This window comes from Phoxinus phoxinus, assembly GCF_949152265.1.
Source record: "Phoxinus phoxinus genome assembly, chromosome: 4".
Taxonomy (NCBI): Eukaryota; Metazoa; Chordata; class Actinopteri; order Cypriniformes; family Leuciscidae; genus Phoxinus; species Phoxinus phoxinus.
In genome coordinates this window covers 28,473,857-28,492,030 of record NC_136879.1, presented here as the reverse complement: position 1 = coordinate 28,492,030, position 18,174 = coordinate 28,473,857, and the positions used below count along the sequence as shown (strand labels likewise).

The 18,174-nt window shown below is 38.8% G+C and overlaps 1 protein-coding gene across 2 annotated transcripts in view; it reads left to right on the top strand.

Annotated features, from left to right (window-relative positions):
• The window catches only part of smtnl (smoothelin, like), a 26,041-nt gene extending 7,867 nt beyond the window's left edge, over positions 1 to 18,174 (top strand). For both annotated transcript variants that reach the window (XM_079610885.1, XM_079610884.1), the window contains exons 3-10: positions 12,277 to 12,358; positions 12,494 to 12,751; positions 12,844 to 12,906; positions 12,996 to 13,062; positions 13,391 to 13,534; positions 13,635 to 13,758; positions 16,470 to 16,621; positions 18,002 to 18,174. In XM_079610885.1, coding sequence (XP_079467011.1) covers positions 12,277 to 12,358; positions 12,494 to 12,751; positions 12,844 to 12,906; positions 12,996 to 13,062; positions 13,391 to 13,534; positions 13,635 to 13,758; positions 16,470 to 16,621; positions 18,002 to 18,128 — 1,017 coding nt within the window. In that variant the 3' untranslated portion in view covers positions 18,129 to 18,174. The remainder of the gene's footprint in view (positions 1 to 12,276; positions 12,359 to 12,493; positions 12,752 to 12,843; positions 12,907 to 12,995; positions 13,063 to 13,390; positions 13,535 to 13,634; positions 13,759 to 16,469; positions 16,622 to 18,001) is intronic.

Below are 18,174 nucleotides of genomic sequence, written 5' to 3'. Positions count from 1 at the left end.
CAAACATTTTATGTTTTTCCCTAGTTATATTTTCATCAACATTGTTTTTAATTATTGCCATGACACACTTTTTTTTAATCATCTTTTTGTTGACGGGGGAAAAAAAACTTTATTGATGAACATTTTCTTGCACCAAACTAGCCCTAAGAATTTAGATGTATATTGTTTTTACTGACGAGCTCAAGAATGTGTATCCTTCTTTCCTGTGGTCATACTTTTCAAGAACTTTCAAACTAGCAAAGAACCACTAACATTCATAATTTTGACATACACCATTTACCATGATATGACATAAGCATAAACATTTATATCTTTCCTGTCATGTTTATACACACCACACATCTGTAGCAAGGACCTTTTCTCCTCTACACACGCACACACACACACCATGTTGCCAAGCATTACCAAATCACCATAATAGTACTTCAAATCCCACGTTTGGTTCTGGCAGTGTAAGAAACACCCTCCTCACTTTGGCTTACCACACCCCAGAGTGCCAGTACATCTAGTTTTCAGTCCCCACAGCCATTGCCAGAGATGAGCTGTTTTTAAAACATGAAGCCCAGAAAGGAATGTCGTTTGATCTGACGTGCTATGCTTTAAATTCAGTTTTGATGTTGGGAATTTTCTAGATTTGGATAGCCTACCAGGTAGCCAAGCAGGCCTCAGAAGGCTTAAAGGCTGAGCATTTGTTTGCAAAGATTCACTCACGTCCAAATTTGCAAGGCCACTGGACTCCTGACTTTTATTTATGAGGCGAAAGTGTATGAAAATGTGCCTGTCTAGTTTCACACCTTAGCAGGAGGGTTTAAGGAGCTTATTCGAACATACTAGTGTGTGTGTTTGTTTGCATGTGTTTGCCTGAGATATGCTTGACGTTTCCAGCTCGAACTGGCCCAAAGCCAAAGCTCTCACAATGGAACGGAGCGTTTAATCTCCTCCCGTTGCCCTGCCTGTATCTCCATGTCCAGCACAGATTCCTGGCAGAGAAGAAGTAGCAGAACAAAAAACCTTTGCACAGCTATTAATACAGTAGAGTGCAAGAGAGAGACAGAGAGGGTGAGAAAGAGGGAATGTGAGAGGGAGGGTGGAAAAGAGAGAATAGATTGTGGATGGGAGGCTAGAGAAAGGCATCCAGCCGCTCCCATGCTGCCCCTAGCTCTCCTAATTACTTCCAGACAATGCCATGTATTTTCATCTCCATGGTTACAGGTTAATAATTCTTTGTTTACGGGATGACCTCACTGCCCTTCAGGGACCATTGTCCCACCTTGTAGGAATGCATATGTGACCCTGGACCACAAAACAAGTCACACGGGTCAATTTTTTAAAATTGAGATTTATACATCACACGAAAGCTGGATAAATAAGCTTTCCATTGATATATGGTTTGTTAGGATAGGACATCATTTGGTCGAGATACAACTATTGAAAATCTGGAATCTAAAAGTGCAAAAAAAATTAAACATTGAGAAAATCGCCTTTAAATTTGTCCATTTATGTTCAAGATTGTGCTGCATTCACTCAAAAAAATGATTTTTTAAAATATATTTACGGTAGGAAATGTACAAAATATCTTCATGGAACATGATCTTTACTTAAAATCGTAATGATTTTTAGCATGAAAGAAAAATATATAATTTTGACCCATACAATGTATTGTTAGCTTTTGCCACAAATATACCCGTGCAACTAATAACTGGTTTTGTGATCTAGGGTCACATATGTGCAGAGAATTTAAGTGAGGAAACTCTAGTGAAGACCTTGCTTATCCACCGTGCATGGGGTCACATTACCACCCATGTGTGTGTCACTGGAGCAGAGTACAAGGCTGCTGGTAGCTCAGCTGGTGCTTGGAAGTCTAAACCAAGCTAAGCTCTTAGATATTGTGTGCAAACTGCTGTGTATTCCTGGAATGGTTTCTTTTCTCTCTCTGGCCTGAGGCGGTGTGTTTGACCACTGCCCAGATCTGTGTTCTTCATCTGCAGGTGGGGCTTTAGATGTAGCGCGTCCCTCCCTTTAGGCTACAACTCATCAATCGCGCTGCGGTGAATCATATTAAAGTGGAATCACTGCATGGCCACATAGTATTAATCTGAAGAGGTTTCTCAAGAGCCCAGGAGCTCCTGCGTCAATGCGTCAGGACACACATGATTATTTACAGATGAGTAATGGACAGTTTAGTTTTGAGTCCGCTACATGCGCACTTCCCACTATAAGGTTGTTTGGTAAACCAAGGAGAGGTGTACACACAGTAAAAAAAAAATTGTTAGGCAACCTAAAAAGTGCCTTTTGTGTGGTAGCATCTAAAATAACCATGTGGACAGTAACCAGTGGTGGACGAAGTACTCAAATCAAGTACTTGAGTAAAAGGACAGATGCCCTAATAAAATAAATCTCCAACAAAGTACCAACCCACCACTGACGGAAGAAAATTATTTTTACTCCTAGTTACTCCTTTATTTTAAATATCTCTACTCTAAACTTTTACTACTTCACTACATTTCAAGGCATAGCCTAGTCTACTATATGAGCTTTTATTTCAAATTAATTCTGATTTGTGAACAAATTCTTTCAAGACGATTTTCATTCTTTTGAGAAAGTTCATTTCAATAAATCATCTGAACTAGTTCCCAAAATAACATTGAGTGATTCAATTGTAAATTCAACTGATCTGAGTGATTGCAGCAAAGAACTCAAAGATTCACTGATCTGAAAAAGACCTGATAACGATGTCAAATTTGTTAACAAATCCTTATTTTCGATGAATCGGTTGAACCAGTTTACATATCACACTAATGATTTAACTGTGATTTCAACTGATCTGATTATATCAGTTAACAATGCAGTGATTCAATTATCTAGTGGAGACCTGATGTCCGATTTGTATCATTCTGAATGTATGATTCTTTTGAACCAACTCTTTTCAATTAATCACTTGAACCGCTCACAAATGTCATTAATTAATCCATTTGTGAATTTGAGTGATTTATTGCATCAGTTAACAACTCAGTTTCAATTCTGATTCAATTATCCGGTCGAGACCTGCTCCAAGACTTGATGGCAATGTCCGATTTTGTTAGTTAGTTTGAATTTGAATATGCTGACTCATAATTATTTAAGGGCTGTCAAAAGATTAATCGTGATTAATCGCATCCAAAATAAAAGTTTGTGTTTGCATAATATATGTGTGTGTACTGTGTATAATTATTATGTATAAATACACACAAATTCATGTATATATTTAAGAAATATTTGCATTTATATACTGTATATACATTTATATAATTTATATTATATATAAATATTTAATATAAATATAACCAATTTTGGTAACACTTTACAATAAGGTTCGTTTGTTAACATTAGTTAACTACATTAGTTAATAACGTTAATAATGAATTGCACGTATATAGCATTTATTAATCTTTGTTAATGTTAATTTCAACATTTACTAATACTTTATTGAAATCTTGTGCACATTAGTTCATGCACTGTGAACTAACATAAACTAACAATGAACAGCTGTATTTCTATTAACTAACGTTAACCAAGAAGATTAACAAATACAGTAACACATGTATTGCTCATGGTTAGTTCATGTTAGTTAATACATTAACTAATGAACCTTATTGTAAAGTGTTACCCCAATTTTTCTTAAATGTATACATGATTGTGTGTGTTTTTATCAAGTTTCAAGTTTCAAGTTTACTTTATTTATAAAGCACATTTAAAACAACCTTGGTTGACCAAAGTGCTGTACAAGATAAGATACATCTAAGATAGAATCATTACAAAAATTTAAATCAACATTCACAAGACATTGAACGCAGACGAGTACAAATAGGTTTTTAAAAGTTTTCTGAACTCAGACACTGTGGACGCTGTTTTGATATATACTGGCAGCTTGTTCCATAGCCTGGGTCCAGATATCGAAAAGGCTCTGTCACCCCTGCATTTCAATCTGGATCTGGGTACTCGTATCAGATAATTGGACTGTGATCTGAGCAATCTGACTGGTTTGTGTTCCATAACCAGCTCAGTAAGGTATAGAGGAGCGAGGTTATTTAATGCTTTATACATAAACAACAAAACTTTAAATTCAATACGATACTGAACAGGTAGCCAGTGCAAAGAACGTAATATAGGTGTGATGTGATCTCGTTTGCGAATGCCTGTAAGCAAACGGGCAGCTGCATTTTGGACCAGTTGAAGCCGATGGATAGATGAAGCAGGTAGCCCTTGATATAGCGAATTACAGTAATCAAGCCGTGATGAAATAAAAGCATGGATTACAATCTCAAAACTGTTCCTATTTAGGACTGGTTTAACTTTCGCTAATCTCCGGAGATGGTAAAAACTGGAACTGACAACCGCATTGATTTGTTTGTTCAGTTTTAGACCACTGTCCAATATAAAACCCAAATTCTTTGCAGCAAATGAACGGTATGAAGTGAGAGAACCCAAGTCAACATTGCTCAAATCACTTTTCTCGGTTGGCCCAAACAAGACTATTTGAGTTTTGTCATCATTCAAGTGGAGAAAGTTATTATGTAGCCATGTTTTTAATTCTTGAAGACAGTCCATCATTTGATTTATGGCAGATTTGTCATTACGCTTTAATGGTATATAAAGCTGCGTGTCGTCAGCATAGCAATGGTAAGACACTCCAAATCTTCTAAATAAAGAGCCTATGGGTAACATGTACAAAGAAAACAGCAGCGGTGCCAAAGTTGAACCCTGAGGGACCCCACATATAACATGTGCTACAGTAGAAGAATGCTTCCCTATATTTACAGAGAATCTTCTATTAGACAAGAAGGACCGAAACCAGTCGAGTACCGTGCCTCTTAAACCGATGTATTGCTCCAAGCGAGACAGGAGGATACCATGGTCCACAAAGTCAAACGCAGAGCTGAGATCTAACATTGCTAAAGCCATGGTGTTACCAGCATCAGTTGACGTTAAAATATCATTAAAAACTTTCAACAGGGCAGTCTCTGTGCTATGTAAGGTTTTGAAACCAGACTGAAAAATGTCTGAAATACCATTACTTTTCAAATAATTTTGTAGCTGCGTAAATACAATTTTTTCTAAAATTTTTGATAAAAACGGCAGGTTGGAAATTGGTCGAAAATTTGCGTAAACTGAAGGGTCAGGCGAAGGCTTCTTAGGGATCGGTGACACTGAAGCTAATTTAAAGCAATCTGGAACTGTCCCTTTCGAAAGACAGTTGTTTATTATCAATACTAGATCAGATCCAATAGAGTCAAAAATTTGTTTTAAGAATCGCGAGGGCAGAACATCATGGAGAGAAGAGGTGGATTTTAATTTTAGAACGGTTTCTTTACATGTCTGTAAAGAGACTAGTTCAAAGTCGCTCCACTGAGTAGTGAATAATATGGGGTCTGGAGTAGAATTTGACATTGTAGATATTTGAACCCGTGCATTTTTAACTTTATCTATGAAATACTTAAGAAAGTTTTCGCATAGTGAAAATGAGACCTCTGGGAATATCTGGGTCGGAGGGTTTAAAACCGAGTCTAACGTTGAAAATATAATTCTAGAACAATAAGAATTTTGAACTATGATATCAGATAAATATTTTGTCTTTGCAATCTTGGCCGCCTTTTGAAAATTGTGTAACGAGGCCTTCAGAATTTCATATGATACCTGAAGCCCATCCTTCTTCCACTTACGTTCACACTGACGACATCGCTGTCTGAGTTCCCTAATATCATCATTTATCCATGGTTGGGATTTGCATTTCCGATTAACTAGCTTTCGAGGTGCAATAACATCTAAAATATTACGACATCTATTATTAAACAGTTGCACTTGATCATCAACACTCAAGTAAGGCGGAACAGAGTCCGAGGTAAGAGGTTGATGTTCTTCCAGATACATTTTAGAAAATGCATTACAGGAATGTGCATTCAGAGCACGTGACCAGCATACTTGAGCTGGTTTGGTACTGGGTAGAGAAGGAAAAATAGCAGAGAATAGCACCGGTTTATGATCGGAAAAGGCATTGTCACTAGTGACAACGTCAGCAACAGATAAACCATGAGTCAGTATCAAATCTAATGTATGACCAAGACAGTGAGTGGGACCATTTACCCATTGTACAAAGTTTAGTGACAACATAAGGTTTAAAAAATCCTTTGCTAAGGCATTAGCTGCACAGCAGACATGGATATTGAAATCGCCCAACATTAAAATGCAATCATATTTAATCAGAATTTCCCCCAAAAAGTCAGCTAATTCTTCAATAAAATTATTGTTCGATGCCGGTGGTCGGTAGATTAGAATAATCAATACAGAATTAGAGGAATTCAAATGAATCAACTGAACCTCAAAGCTAGTAGGGCTGGCAGTGGTCAGCAGTCTGCATTGAAAGTTATTTTTAAAAACCGTCACAAGACCTCCTCCTCGCCCTGTAGGACGAGGGGTATTAAAAAATTCAAAGTTAGGCGGCACAAGTTCAGAGAAAGGACTTAGGTCACCTGGTTTTACCCAAGACTCAGTCACAAAAAAGAATTCCAGATCATTTGAAGTGATGAAGTCGTTGCAAATAAAAGTTTTGTTTACCAGGGAGCGAGCGTTGACTATTGCCATCTTGAGCTGCGGCGATTCTCGTTGAACTTGAGACGATTTGCGAAAAGAGCGCAGATGGCGATGGTCGGCCTTCCTTCGGCGAATCCGCGGGGAATTGCGTTGTGGAGAGCAGGCAGGTGAATCCAGCGAGTTGGACAGGATGTACACAGTGGAATCCATGGATCGCTGTACCACCCGTAGACCCCGTTCCGCATCAATTGTGTAATGAGCCAGCACAGAATGGGTGGAACAGCCCGCTGCCAGAGCCAACTTTATCCTCGCAGCAATACCTGCCCGTTTACCGCGTCTTCTTCGTCGTCGTCTGCCGGAGACATTGAAGATTTGCCAGCGCAGATATTTAGGGAGACCAGAGGACTCCGGAGGTAAATAGAAACCAAAGCTATCAAGTTCAGAGAGAGTCTCATAGGTCATATACGGCTTGGGCATATATTGGTAGATGTCGATCAATTGTTGACGTTCATAAACAATAAGAGAGTCGCAATAAAATGACAGGGGAGACAATAAAAGCGATAAAAACAATAAAAACATGACATGTAACACAGAGATTAGACGGCCTGCCACACACACCGGCGCCATCTTTGGTCCCTTTGGTGGTTTTTATATATATAAATAATTATACACAGTACACACACGTATATTATGTAAACACAAACTTTTATTTTGGATACGATTAATCGCGATTAATCTTTTGACAGCCCTAAATTATTTATAATAATGTCATATGATCAAATCCACCTGACACCAAAAATAAAATAAAATTACACCAATGAAATTAAATCAGAAGGTCAGATTCAGGGCTTGAATTTATGGCCCGGAGGACCATTTTTATAAGGCTTTTTACAATGTAATTTGTGAGTATGTGGGAGTAAAAATGAAGCACACCCAACTAACTCCCTGACAAATTCTTGTAGTTCACACACAGCTGAGTGTTCAAACGTCTCTCTCTGTTTCTCTGCACAGGTTTTCTTTCCATTCCTGCTTCTGCTAGAGGAGAGAAATTGCAGGCTTTGTGGTGCTTTAAAAACAGGTGTTTGGGCTTCTTTTTGCATGAACACTTGAGTTTGTGGAGGAAATTACAGAGCAAAGACCCTCACAAACCAGGCATCCCGTCCCCATTTGTCTCAACTTTATAGACTCTACATCTCTCTGGTTTTCTAACAGCAGGAAAAATTACCCTTAAATTACTGTCGGCCAAATATGGGGCAAACATTTCTCTCAATCACAAATGATACATTTCACACTTGATTTATGCCTTAAACAGTATCCACTTTACATTTTCTGAACATGACCCCCACTCCCAAAATGAGCCCAGCTATTTGTACATTGGAAAAATATAAATAGCATTATCGGCATGGCTTATTAATACCAGAGAAGGCCTTGTTAGAGCTGGCTATCTGTAGGATTTGAGAGACTGGGGCTGGAATGAGTCCACTGAAACCCTCCAGAGTTCTCCCACAAACATGCCCTCTATTGTTGTTTATGTTCCATTCCATTCCCCCGCCACCACAACGTTCCAAGAATCTCAAATGTCACAGAGACGCAAGAATATCCCCTCAGATACGTTTAAAATCAGACACTCACACACACAGAGCTTCATCAAAACTGGCATTCATCTCTCTGATCATACACAGAGCAGCTCTCTGTTTTCTTTTGCATTCACAATGCTCAAGCCGCCACACTCCCATCAAATCACTCAGAGATTATATACAATACAACCTTGTGATTATCCACAGGAAAAAAAAATCTTCTTTTATGCACCCCAGCATTGCACAGGCAGGCTGCCAACATGCTGGGGAAATTCTTATTTTGCCGTAGAGGGACATTTAGACTCACTATAAAGGTTTTCTGTAAGGGGAGTCCATTGTCTGAACGGATTGTACATAGTAACCACATTTAGAGGCATTCGGTTTATGTAGGCCTATTGTAGGACAGCACAAATAGACTGAAGACTCCTCAAGGCCTTTTCTTGTCTCCTCACCTGCAGGAGTGATTACTGTGTCTCTGAAGGGGCTGCATTTAGTCTTCTAGTGGTCTGTTTTGTATAGTCTGGGAGGCGACGCTGCTCTCCACACCACCCTCATTGTCTTTGAGTGTCCTCACTTATGGAGGAACAGCATGTACAGGAGACGAGTGACCCTCCCTGAGGACAAAAGTATGGACTTTCCAGTTTTTTTCCCTTCTTTTGTGTGGCTAGAGGACTCGAGCTGAAGTTGAGCTGAACAACTAAACGTTTATAGGTTGATGATATTGAAAATAGTCATGTAAGTGAATCCGTTCAACAAGTTTACAGCAGTAGCAGTGAATGATTCAATTGTGAATTCTGACTGCAGAAGTTAACAACTCAATGATTCAATGATCTGTCCGATTAATAAATGAATCATTCCTTGAGCCGATTCTTTTCAATTAATCAGTTGAATCAGTTAAGAAATAACATTAATAGATTAATTTGTGAATTTGACTAATCCAATTGCAGTAATTAACATCTAAATCATTCAGCGATCTGCTTGCGGCCTAATAGCAATATATGTTTCATGAACAAATCCTTTTTTGAGCCAATTGTTTTTCAATTATTAGTTGAAGCAGCTCAAAAATAGCATTAAATGATTAATTAGTGAATTAAAATGATCTGATTGCATTAGTTATCAAGTCAGTGATTAAATTATCTGTTCGAGACCTACTCTGAGACCCAGATTTGTGAATGAATCATTCTTTTCAGATTGATATTGAAAATAGTCAAATTTACTTAGCAATTAGTCTTATCTTCATCACTTTTTTTGGTATTTAAAAATCTATTTTGAATTTCCGTAGGTCAAATGAATAATACTTATAAAATGCTGTACTTTAAATGCTTGCATGTACAACTTACATTTACATGTACATGCCTGTCAATCAAATGGAACATTTTAGATGTGTCCTTTTAATCATAACAATATTTTTTTTTGGATGTTAATTTCAAAAATATCAAATTGAATTAAAAATGAACTAATTGATTCAAATCTTTTAATATGAATAGTAACTTTAATGAGATTAAAAAATAATAGCAGAGAAATATTATGTTCATACTATGCTTAATTAATTGGTTAATTAAAGAAATGATGGACAGATGAATCGAAATCAAAGTAGTTGTTGCAGCGTTATACTAAAGTGCTTTTCCACATGTTCTGTCTCACCTCCCTATTTCCTGCACTTGTTTTATTGCTTCTCTCTATTAATGCGATGACGCATTCTCTGGGATTGGGAATGTGTTGTTCCTGGAAAAAAAAAGAGCAACTGGGGTGAGTGCATGCAGTTCAGTGAACATGTGAGATGGGTGTGGTAAGATCCCCCCCTACACCTCTTAATTTAGCCCAGGGACCGAGCAGCAGGTGACCTCTGTGCCAGAATAGTGCCTGAACCAATACATTTGGAAAGAATTGCAGATACAAACCTTAATGGCTGCAGGCAATGTTTTTTTTCTTTTCTTTTTTTTCTCAGGCTGCACAAAATCACTGTAATACATGTCACGTGTCTGCTGATATGCCCTAGAGACACTGACATATGACACAATCCAACAACAGACGTTCGCAGTGCAGCAACTCCAGCACTGGATTGAGCCGAGAACCTGTGTGTTCAGCCAGCAAATCAGAGTTGGATACGTTTCATGGCTGGGGTGAATTTTGTCTCCCCCTATCTCCTTCTCTCAATGGGACAGGCAGCTGCTCCCCCTCGACCGCACGCCCGTCCAGCATTCTTTAGATGTGATGTCACCTGGCCTCCTTCTCGCCAGTTCACTTACTCCTTGAGTCTCACTAAGAAGTTATTTCTCTTTTAAAATGCAATGCTTTCCTGATTGCATGCCTGGTTTTGAATCCCTGTGTGTTTTGCATTTGCATTATAAACAAACACTTCCTTATAGCCTGTGCACATTTGTTAGCATATTAGCATGTGTTTGCATGTACTGAGGCTCAGGCCACACACAATAGAGCTTTTTAAAGTCCAGTGATAAGCTGCCAGGTAATTAATGACAGCGCCAGAGATAACTAAACATGCACAGTCATTCTTTTGGTTTACTTCCAGGCCCTAAAAAACTAGTCCGCCACCCATTAGGAGACAATCTGCTTTAATAATGGTTAGCTCATTGCCGCCCACGCCAAACATCTGTATCTGTATAACTATTTGATGGTTGAGGTCTAAAGGAAATGAAGCAAGGCGGCGAGCTTCATGTGTCAGTGTGTAACTTCAAGGCACTAATATCAACATGTGATCTTGCATTTAGGTCACGCAGAAAAGTGCATGGAGGTTAGAAGTGACTTAAAGATTAAAATAGACCAGCAGCAATATCTGTATTGATGACCCACATCGGCCCTGATCCAGAGTTTGATTTCTTTTTAAAGGAGACTAGGCTTCTTTAAACATTACTGGTCTCCATAGTGAATCATCAATCAAATGTCTTTGATTAGATTACATCATTCATTTACTTTTGCAGAATGTGCCCTCCTGAAAAACACATTTGGAGCCACTTTGTCTCTTTTCATGTCTTTGATTGGGGTTTATTGGATAATCGCATCAGTTGTCTCATGTTCTATACCCTGTTTTGGTGCTCATCCACTTAGGGATTGATATCTTTCTTCAAATTCTGGATAATACCAATAAGCTGATAATTATTTTTATGTTATTGCCAATGTGTGATTCAAAACTGAAAAAACAAGACTTTCACTGACTTCCTAGGTTGTCTATGAAAGCCTGTAGACTGATTTTTATGTGACGGACTCAAGCTGGTTTCGCCAGTAAAATCCAAAGGACGTGATGGTTACCAACGCTTCCAAGAGCCTCGCTTCCGTTCAATGACACATGAAATGAATGCTCTACATTCTGTACTGTAAAAAAAAACATTCTGTACTGTAATGTCAATGTGTCATGCAAAGAAAAGGGATTCGTTCAAACTATAGTCTCACATAGCCAAACCTATAGTCTAGTCTCAAATATAGGCCTGCTTTATAATCAAACTATCATAACAGTGTGATTTTAATGAGTTCATCTGTTGACAAGATGCCGGTGAATCGCAGAGCTGGTCCAAATGTCCACATCGCCATGATCAGATGCTTTCTTAACTGCCGCTTTCTTACTGCTGTCATTTTTGTTGTGTGATTCTTTTGTTATTGAGAGGAAAGGGTCAGGGTGTTTGCTGCCAAGGTATTTTTAACTTTTTGCTTCTGAGCAAAGAACGAGTATAAACTGTGAGTATATCGGGGCCTCGAATCACATTCAGTCTTTTGTACGTTACTTGTGCACTAGCAATAAGTTGCTGGCTGCAGTTCACTTAATGGCCACCAGAGTCGCTTAAAACCAGGGTTTCTGAGTTCTACATTTAGCCTTTTTAAAGCGCGGGACACTGTGTGAAAAAACACTGAAAAAACTAAGCAGACCGACGCTCAAAAACGGCTCGACATTCAAATTCTTTGTTTTGTCTAAAAATAAATCTCTAAAAACTAAAATAAATCATATTTATACGCTGCGTTTATACGGTACGTTGTGAGTTTAGCCATCACAACATCATAATGTACGGTATCAAAAATGGATATTCATTCTGAGATTTGCTAAAGATTACAGTGTTGAAGTGTTATTAAATTAATAGTCTTCTTAAAGATTAAACATAAATGCTGCTTCTCTCTCTAACAGAGCATTGAGCGAGATGAGCCCATTGAAGTGGATCCAGCACCAATTGCCCAATGTTTGGAGAATGGACACTTATCCTCAACAGGTATTACCCATAATTCCTTCTGGAAAGCCTATTCTATGTTCCCTTGATAGATAGATAGATTGATAGATAGATAGATAGATAGACAGACATCATACTGCTTCAGTTGTAACATATTTACATCCTCTATCCAATCAGAAAACTCTACTATGCCTTTGAGGAGAAACTCTCCACCCAACGGTGTGTCACAGGAGCACTCGGCCCCCGTTCCCATGGCGATGCCACACCTGCCAATCACAGCAACCACCAAAGTGGCTGACTCTGCAGTTATGAAGAGTCCTGAGTCACCTGGTAGCCCGATGCAAGCAATGCCTTCAGCCATAACAGATTCACTGACAAACAGTCAGGTGGTCTTCAGCGATAACCAGCCACAACTAGAGTCTCCTGTTAATGCAGGTATGACTCCATCACAGCTTCACAGAGTGAGGCTACAGATGACTCTTTCTACTGTCAGCACCTAAAGCTGTGTGTTGGTCTTGTGGTTACAGTGCCGTCTGTGAAAACATGGGCTCCAACTCCTGCCAGGACTATGGGTTCTCCACGGCTTGGTGGTAGGACAAATTCAACCAACTCCTTTGACTCATACACTTATCATACAGTCTGTCTCATTGTTTGTGTCACTCCATGTTTTGTCTTACAGAGAAAGCGTCTTCAGCTCCGGCCAAGTCAGTGACTTACTCTGGGCTTTTTTCACACAATACAGACAGGTGGGTAGAGAATGTATAAATGTAAATGCAAATAGAAATTGCAATATTCTCTCACTTAGCAAGACAATCTCATAAAAATGGAAACACTTTACAATAAGGGTCAATTTGTTAGTTCATTAGTTGTCATTAACTAACAACAAGCAATAGTAATACTAATACTTAAAGGGTTAGTTCACCAAAAAAATTAAAATTTGTCATCATTTACTCACCCTTGTGTCGTTCCAAAGACTTTCTTTCATCTTCGGAACATACATGAAGTGTTACCAAATTATTTACATTTTTCACAGAACTGATATGTTCCTCAGCCATCTCTCTCTCTTTGCATCAGGAATGTGGATATGCCAGGAGATTTATCTTTCGGCAGAGGTATTGAGCGCAGACGGGAGCTTGTGAGGTCCCAGACTTTACCTCGAAACATTGGAGCCCAGGCACGCAGGTCCATTTTTGAGAGGCTGGACTCTGAAAACAACAGGTAATGGAATTGTCCTGTGTCTATGCAACCACATGCTTTTTTCATGCTCCGCAAAGTCAATCTAAGTGAAAACCTCTTGCTTTAATCTTTCCCAACTCAGTCGACCCAAACCAGTGGATTCCAAACCAAAGCTAAAACGCTCTCAGAGCTTTGGAGTATCAAGTGCTAGCAGTATCAAGCAGATTCTTCTGGAGTGGTGTCGATCCAAGACTATTGGGTACCAGGTAGGATATTCCATAGACGTCATGGGACTTATCTCAAATCAGAAGAAAAAAGGGAGCTTTTACCACCAGTGTATTAAAGCTAAGAAAGCTTTAACAACACTTCAGCCTGATAAGATGCAGATTATCCTTGCATTATATGGCTTGCTATACTGTTATCTTAAGAATGAGCCCATTATAAAGTGTTATTCTGTTTATTAGCTTTAGCATATCAACTTTATTAAGATCAGTAAGTGTGTGAATGAACTTTATGTGTGTGGTATTAGGATTCCTCTGCATATATATATTCTGACTTGGCTGACTCTAGTGCGGCTTTGCAAACCAGCCCATGTGGCTCTAGTTAGAGATAGTAAATTAACGGTCAAGCCTAATTTAGTATCAAGAGAGAGAGAGCAGTATGTAAACATGAGAACCAAAGCAGACAGCTGGCAAACACGCATTAAGATTTTGATTTCCCTCAGTGACAGAGACTGTCTTAGCCTGTCAGATTTGCCAGCTATATCAGCCCGATCTCATGAAAGTGCGTATCTATACGACGAATGTTATTTCTCGTGCCATTTATACAGCAAAAATAGTTTTCGCGTGCATATGATACGCACTTTATGGCATGTAATACGCACGCACTCCCCACCCCTAATCCTACCCAAGGGTTTTCAGTGCGTGAAAAAAATGTTTTTGCTGTATAAATGGTACGAGAAATAACATTCGTGGTATAGATACGCACTTTCATGAGATCATGTTGGCTATATGGATGACTGAGTAAATATTACTATCAAATACTATAAATTTCAGCATATGTAGATAAGAGCCAGACAACAATAAAACATGTCCTCTGACAACCACAAGCAGTTCTGCAGAATCTCAAAGGACGTTATTGTTTTTTATTCCTTTCGCTTACTCACTGATCAAGGGGAACAAATGCTAGAAGAATAATACCTTCTTTTTGTAATATTTTGTTATTCATTATTCTTTTCCGTTTTAGTTTTAGATTCATAAATGCTTAAAGCTAGGGTAGGTAATGTTGGAGAGCTAGCCAGATTTGAAAGTGGCACCTCTTCTAAGCTCCGCCCCCTCCTGTCAGTGCTCCGTCCAAAGCTACCCCCCCCCCCCCCCCCCCCCCACACACACACACACAAACATGAACGCGCATCCACATTTGGAGTCAGCTGCATGTACCTACGACCTGTAACGCAACTGGCTTACACCGACAGAGAAGCTACTGTTAGCATTGGGATTTTTTTGAGAGGGGGCGGGGGGATTTTTGTTGGGAAAGTCCGGGGAGAGACGCACACGTCGATTAGACTGGATAAACACATGCAGTATCTTAATTGTTAAGAAAATGAAACGAAATAAATGAATAAATCAAGCCTTTATTACAAAACACTAGGCTATATCATACAGCATTCTGAAAAATGCGCACCCCTAGTTCCTCCGTCTATGGCCCATGACGCGATGAGCATTTACTAGCTACTTTAAAAACCCCGGGTCGGGTACAATATTTTCTTTCTTTTTTTTTGCGGTCTGAGTTGCGGGCAGGTTAGTTGAAAACGTCGGTCGAGTGCGGGTTGTTTATACATTGACCCGCGCATCACTGCTGTGCACGCAGTGGTGCTCGGGCACGAGACATGAAGGCATCTGATTGGTTCTTTACATTCGCACCGAATGGCAGTGATTGGTCAGAGTTTTTACTGTCCTACAGCTGCTACAGAGGTCAGATTTTTTTCATTCCTTTTTCTGAACACATAATGTATTGACTACTGTCAGAATGGAAGGACCATTTCACCCAGTATAAAAAAAATGTTTCTGAACAGGATTACCTACCCTAGCTTTAAAGAGGCTATATGCGTTTTTCTGAAATTTAAACTCGCGACTGACACCTGTGGCCAAAAAACAGAACTGCTCTTCCTTTCTGCTCGCTCGTACGTGCACACTTCACAAGTCATCTGCTGCAAGGAGGTCAGGTCAACATTATGTTTACAGAGGTAAGAACAGTCAAATACATATATTGTTTGAGATAAGTGTTCTGAGTGATCTGAAACGTTTAACATGAGCGCGCTTGACGTCGCATCCGCAGACAGCGCGGGAAAAATCCGACCCGACAGAAAATAGGAAAAATAGGATACAGGCTTATAGGTGCACCCACTGTGAGCAGACAAGGTGTCAGTATGCTCATCAGGAGATGTTTGAGTCATAAATGGTAAAATAAAAAGGCTATTGTTTCGTTTATTTTTGGGGAAAAGTTCCATATAGCCCCTTTAATTGATTGAAATTCCTGCACACTACTCAATTTTGCATCATCACAAAAATACATTTTTATTTGTTTTTTATTTTATTTCAGTTTTAGTTATTTTAGAATATCAAGTTAAACTAAATGAAGATGAGAAATATTGACTTTCATCTAGCTGAAATAAAAATTAATTTAAGTTTTATTATATTTTACTTAACTTTATTTTAAGGTGTGTGTGTGTGTGTGTGTGTGTGTGTGTGTGTGTGTGTGTGTGTGTGTATATATATATATATATATATATATATATATATATACACACACACACACACATATATATATGCACAATGAAATCAGGCACATTTCATTGTACTCTAGGCAGTAGAGTAAGTATGTAAAGCCAATTTTGACTTTGTGTTGATGGGTACGGGGGCAAAACCCCAGTGTCATGTGAAATATAATAGCTTCACTCTCTCCCGTTAATCTGCAGAACATCGACATTCAAAACTTCTCATCCAGCTGGAGTGACGGCATGGCATTCTGCGCCCTAGTCCACTCTTTCTTCCCTACAGAGTTTGATTACAACGTCCTGTCCCCTGCCGAGCGCAAACATAACTTCGAGCTGGCATTCAGCACTGCCGAGTAAGTCACTGGAATGGAGGCGACTCTGTTCACCCTTTTGACAATGGCATTGAGATGTCGACACTTCATCTCCTTTATCTCTTGAAGTTGAATAGTTTGTCTGGTAATACTTTATATTTATGTGTCCTTGTTACACGTTACATGTATTTACTATAGTAATAACGATAAATTAGGCACAATTATGCAACTAGCCCTAATCCTACCCTAACCCTATAGTAAGTACATGTAGTTAATTACTATTACTCAGTACTGAAATGTATAATCACACTGTAACGGGGACACTTTAAAATAAAGTGTAACATTTGTCTTAGTGTCATCCCTTTATCATACTGAAAAGATGACTGAAATACACTACTGTTCAAAAGTTTGGGGTCAGTAAGATTTTAGTTTTTTAAAGAAATTAATGCATAATATGTGCATAAGTGACACTAAATACATCTATGTTATAAAAGATTTATTTCAAATCAATGCTGTTCTTTTGAACTTTCTATTCATCAAAGATTCCTGATGAAAAAAAAAGGATCACTGTTTAAATTGTAATAACATTTCACAATAATATTGCTGTTTTACCGTATTTTGATACAATAAATGCAGCCTTTTCAAAGACATAAAAAAAAATGCATTGACCCCAAACTGTAAAAACGTGTGTACTTTTTGCAGCGTATTAAAGGGAAATTCTGTCATCATGTTTCAAAAACAACATGGCAAAAAAAGGCTGCATATAAGTAGCAAAAACATAATCCATATAAATCATGCGCTATATTCAGTCTTGGTCACTATGAAAAGAGCTCTGTGAAGATTCTTTCAAAATCTCCATTTATGTTCAATGAAAAAATAACACAAGTTTGGAACATATTCATTTTCATTTAAAAGCGCCAATAAAGTATTAAAAGTCTTTAAATGGGAATGGACCAGACAGATGAGATGTGAACTTGATGTGACCTGACCTTAACAACCTGAACAGAATGATTCCAAAATGCAAGTTGACACAAATCATCTGCATTTGTGCTACGCATCACCTCACAGTACGACACAAAAGATAATGTTACTTAGTTTCCGATGCGTCTGAGTCTAGGGTGTCCGTAACCGGCACTTTAAACCAGTAAAGCAATGCATGCCAACAAATCCCAGTTGAGCTCAGAGGAACCTCCCCTTCCCCTCAACCGGCTACTTGACAGCCCTGCTGCAACATGACATCATTCCCCCAGTGTGCCAATTCCTACATCCTGAAATATTCACATAGACCTAAAACTGCACTGTTAACATCATCTGAACATATGTATTACAGTAATCATATAAACTTAAATAGTCAACAGACATGAAGAATGAATAGAAGCAGTCATACACGTCCACCCGTTAAATCTGTCTCTCTATTTCCAGGAAGAAAGCTGGCTGCGATCGGCTTATTGAAGTGGAGGACATGATGGTGATGGGCAGAAAGCCAGACCCCATGTGTGTCTTTACTTACGTCCAGTCACTATATAACCACTTGCGCAAGTTTGAGTGAGATCTTGGCCGCTTCAGCCCCAGCTGAACACTCTGTACTGCCCTCT